The 5152-nt window shown below is 38.8% G+C and overlaps 1 protein-coding gene across 1 annotated transcript; it reads right to left on the bottom strand.

The window, feature by feature from the left end:
• Positions 1 to 247: 247 nt before the first annotated feature.
• LOC124309583 (microsomal glutathione S-transferase 1-like) lies at positions 248 to 3707 on the bottom strand. The gene is made up of 2 exons (XM_046773318.1): positions 3491 to 3707; positions 248 to 1356 (listed from the first exon to the last, which is right to left on the bottom strand). The coding sequence occupies exons 1-2, from the start codon at positions 3605 to 3607 to the stop codon at positions 1027 to 1029; spliced, it is 447 nt and encodes a 148-aa protein (XP_046629274.1). The 5' UTR covers positions 3608 to 3707; the 3' UTR covers positions 248 to 1026.
• Between the last annotated feature and the right edge of the window lie 1445 nt (positions 3708 to 5152).

Genomic DNA, 5152 nt, shown 5'->3' with positions numbered 1-5152 from the left:
TTTGTTATGGTTCTCCAAATAAAATAATGGAATAGAAAATAATTTCAATTCCACGACTTTCAATAATTCAGAGAGTACATTCATTCGACGAATAATTTCGTTAAAATACACCCACGTACGTGATGAATCCTTCGCCTCTCTTCATATTTGCACTTCCTTTCAGATGCTATAATTTCTACGTTTCTATGTACCTGAGAAAAAATCAAGATATCACATGTGGGTAAGTGTAAATGAAAGATACAACCACTTCATTTCCAAATATATTTGCTGAACAGTAATAAATCACATAATAGTAATAGCTATGGTACAAACATAACGTAATAAAATGATGATTTTGAAATGCAATATATTTTTACGAGGCTGAAGTTACCCTTGTAACGGGAAAACCCCCAACTTTTTTGGGCTAGTTTCCAAAGTTGCGGGTAACCCCCCGAAATTCTGAACGTGTAGCGCGAATCTTTTTTTCAAAATGTAATTCTTCATCCAACCGTATTCGAGGGTGAACCCTCACGTTTGAGAATAATTACGCAACATTTCGGGGTCAACCGTCAACAATGGGGGTAAATTCGTTTCCCCCGCCACTTTGTTTGTATAGGTCGATCCCACGGTCTTCAAGTTGGGGTTGCGAATTTATCTCAAAAGTTGAGAGTAGATTTTAAAATAAATTGTGAGGTTTTCTCCCGTCAAGGCATAGTGAAGATAACGCAAAGAAACATTTGTAACAAATCTCTAAATTCTGTGATTTTAGAATGACTTGAAATTATTCAAGTTTGCAAAATACACAAGTGTGTTTTTCATTATAACAGCTTACAGAATTTCCCACTATCCCACAAAAGTTGCAAAATCTCGATTCTTCGTGAAAATGCATCGTCACATATAAAGTTTACAAATTTCAGCCTCATATTTATTCGACACGAGTGTAATATAGTTTATACAGCATCACTTGAACTTGACACTTAGTGCGTTATAAAAGTTTTCCCTGAATCAATTCAATTGAAAGACAGATGTAAAAAAATTATAACCGACTCAGTAAGAGTAATACAATATCGTTGAGGCTGTCATGTAGAAAGTGACGAAATATCCTAGGAAAAAAGCAATTGCCCTGGAAGGCTGGGGGAGAGGTACAACTGCATATACGACGGTATGAAGAATCCTGGACAGGACGAAAACTCGGATCAACAAGCCGGCCAGCCACGTCGATGGACCCGTTCCTAGCCAGATCCAAGTGGCTATGAACCATGGCACAACGTTCTCAAGGTCATTCAAGTGGGCCCGACGAACTCGTTCCACGTCTGGATCATCGAATGCGATTTTTGCCTTCTTGTCCCTCGCGGCGTCTTCCGGATTCGCGAAAACCTGCAAACACAATTTATCACGGAATCATGACGAAGTGTGCGATTCTCATGTCGATTAGAGGTGTAACTTTGACCCTTTGCGGCACAGCGTCTCATATATGAGACACCTTTATTGATTCGGTTATTCAAAATTTATATTCAGTTTCTGAGATATCGCTCTCGCTTTTGGTTTTTCTATTTTTGCATAATTTAACTTCTAATATGTTAATTTTGATGTTTTAAGAGGGATTATGATGATTCCGCGAATATGGTGAACTCTATAAATAAAGAAAGTCTTTAAAATGCCTGTTTTCACAGAATAAATGTAATTGTCGGAAGGTTATGGGGACTAAAAAGGTGGAACTCGGTAATCTTGAGTTTTTGGGGTCGCTGGAAACGAATCCGACGATAAAAATTCAAAATTCAAAATAGCGGATCTAATACGGTGGACTGATGATATAAAAATTGATCCTATTCGTTCGTATTAGATCCGCCATTTTGAATTTGGAAAATTTCTCAGATGTAACCCCATTTTTAAAATCAGTGACCTCGACAACCCTTATATACCCAGTTTCAAGGAATTTGACTGCGAGAAAAATGTATACTTAATTCAAAGCATTAATTGCCTACTAGGCGCAATTGAACGCTGGTATTCCGTGTTATGCGGTAACGCACAGTTTTATGTGCAACCGAAGCTTTGTCAGATGGTGATTATAAGGTCGTATAACAACGTATATTTCAATTTGGTAAAAACATTAATACTCATTTCATTTCGAGGCATTTAGAGTTAAAAAAAAGCGTTATACTATCCAGAATTTCGGACTTGAAGAAGAATCGTATTTAGCCGACAATATTCGGAAGTATAGAGTATTATGAAAAATAATATTGTACAATCTTCTGATATTCATGGATGGTCGTTATAAAAGTCTTGTAAACGTGAGATCAAAGTAAAAAACACAGACAGGTTTTATTTCAAGGTAAACTAGGATGATATAATTGCCAACCGTTTGTTAAGGAGGTTCGACCGGATCTTACGTAAAAAATATGAATCAATATGAACCTCCCAACTTTAACGAATAAAAAACTATGCACAAGAAACTTGAACTATTGTAAGATATAAAAAAAATATAAAAGTATTACATTACCGATATAATTTTGGAAATATTTAGAGTTGAATTTTATTTTTTTAATTCTTTTATCGACGGCTATTTACTCGAATAAAGATTTGGCAACGCCGCGTCAACGGCTGAGAAAAAATAAAAGGATAGAAACATAGTTACAGAGAGAGAAAATACAGAAAATGACATAATGTTTTTACTAAATTTTCCCTGGTAACGACAATGCATTTTTTTTATTCCAATGTCTCACTTACACACTCATGCACGTCTCCGTAACGGATATAATCAAACGCGCTGTTGCCAAATCTGCTTATTCAATCCGGCGAGTAATAAATACGAGTCATTTTATTACTTTATTTCATTAAATAAATAAAAATTATTAATTATTAAATTTTTTCAATAATTTTAAATTAAATTAATGAATTTTAACAAATATTAGGATAACTGAAAGTTAAAAGAAAATTGAAACATTATTTTGACTCATAAGTTGCGGTCGAACCTCCTTAACAGCTCCGATAGTTGCGTCGATTCACCGAAACGCCGGTTGGCGTGTACATAATTTGTGAAATAATCAGTCATGAAAAAAAAAATAGATCGCTAATAGCTGAAAAATATAAGGTTTATCGTCTTATCGAGAAATTATATCACATTATATAAGCTCCGACATCGTCACCGTCTGGAATGATTAATTATTCCACAATTCCGTAGGCGATGCGCCAAAAAGTCATTAAATAGATAATTGAGAAGGTTCTAGCTGGGGTGCCGAAGTAAGGCGTAAGGCAAGAAACGAGGCTGAAGTTAGTAACGTTACTGAGTCGAAACTTTGAAATAAAAATTGCTATTTAGCACCTTTGGAATAATTGAAAAAGTTGAATTTATTAAAGGTTTGTTAAATTTCAGGTAATCCTAAAGTTCCAAGATCTCAAGTTCATCTGACATGTATCTTTGATTTTATAATTTTCTATCCCTGCGTGTAATTATTATGATCACGGAATAGAGCTCCACGCAACAAGTAGCTCGGACAAAATTCGAACTCACCTTTTTCCGCATCCGCTGACGGCCCGTAAGCACCGCCATAGCCAGGATTTTTAGGACTAATATACTGCCCCAAAAACCAAAAATTTTAAACGTCTCCGCATCTATGCTCGGTGCCATTTTGCTGTCACGCCGATACGCGCCGATCTCAGTCGTGTTTACAACTGAACCTTCTATGACCGGCTGAAATGTAACCAGGCGATCCTAGCGATATGCCGAGTCATGTATCGAAAGCGATGAAGCCACCGTTTCACACGCATGCCGGTGATACCCTTGAATCATTTCAACCGGTGGCTCCAGCCAACGACAGTAGTGCAGACTGTTTAAGCTGATGTAGGATTTCTACTTGACCGACTAAATTTAGCATATTCACAGTTTTTCCGAATTCTCTCTAGTCCTTTCATGCATGTATTTTTCCTTGAATGCGATTCACTTGAAACTTTGTATACGTGGGCGTCGACTGATGATACATAAAGACTGACAACCCTGGATTATTTTTCGTAACGGTTTGCCGGGTTAGGCCGGGTTTGGGGGCTTTACCAGTTTCACCAATTATCAACCGAGCAACTGACCACACCGGTAAAAGAGGTTCTTTATGACCAACAACTATCGCGTGCAAAACGTTGGTAACATACTGTTACAAAGGGTGAAAGAGTCATCATAGATAAAAGACGTTTATAAACCTCTTATGTCTTTAAAAAGAATAAGGTTGCTGCGTCAACCGATATTATTGTAAAAACAGTCAGTCTCTAGACTTTAAAAAGAGAGCTTGTGTCCAAATACATCTATTTTCTTTCTCAATATTCCTTGTTCGTGAGACTTCTTTGGCTCGGCGTTCGCTTAAATCGCACAGAGAACTCTTTGATTCTCTTAGATCTTTCGTAATTCCCCCCCGTTGTAACATTGGTGTCAGAAGTGGGATCTCTTCTGTGCCATTTGAGTGGATTTTGAGTGTAAGGAAGTATACAAAAAAAAAAAATGCAAAGATCTCCTCTGACGAGAGCATCACGCGCGGAGCGTCGAGCTGCCGGACGCGTTTCATCGTGCCAGCGTTCTCCTGAACCGGCGTTTCCTCCCGTTTCTCGTCGTTCGGAAGCTGAGGTTCAGCCCCAGCCCCAATTAGCTCTCTTGGCAGAGCTCATCCAGGGAAACCAAGATTTGCTGATGCGTCAGATTCAGCAGCAACAACAACATCAACAACAGCAACAACAACATCAACAACTGCTACAACAGCAGCAACAAGAACAGCAGAATCTTCTGCACGAACTCCTCTCGCAACAGCGTCAACAACAAGAAATCGTGTCCCAGGCGTTGATCGGGATCCTGCAAGGTGTGCAGAAGCTTCAGGAGCGACCGCAGGAATTCCCGATACGCCCAGTCCCATCTCCAGGTAGAAGGACTTCTCTTCCTTCAGTCCCGGTTCCGGCAAGGAGGACCTCCATTCATTCAATTCCGGATCAATCAAGGTCTGACGCTATTTATGGGGGAGGCGAAATTCCCCCTGTTGCTAAAAATTTTCCACCTGTTCATGTCTCGCGACAAGCTCAGGTTAGCTCTTTTCCGCGATGCCACGATGTTCCGTCACGTGATATTTCGGAAGTAGTTGAGCCTCCTGTCGCGTCGTCTCATCCTAGTGTAGATATTCAGTCAGAGTTCTTGGCCTTT

This window comes from Neodiprion virginianus, chromosome 7 (assembly GCF_021901495.1).
Source record: "Neodiprion virginianus isolate iyNeoVirg1 chromosome 7, iyNeoVirg1.1, whole genome shotgun sequence".
In the NCBI taxonomy this organism is placed as follows: Eukaryota; Metazoa; Arthropoda; class Insecta; order Hymenoptera; family Diprionidae; genus Neodiprion; species Neodiprion virginianus.
This window is presented reverse-complemented; position numbering and strand designations above follow the sequence as displayed.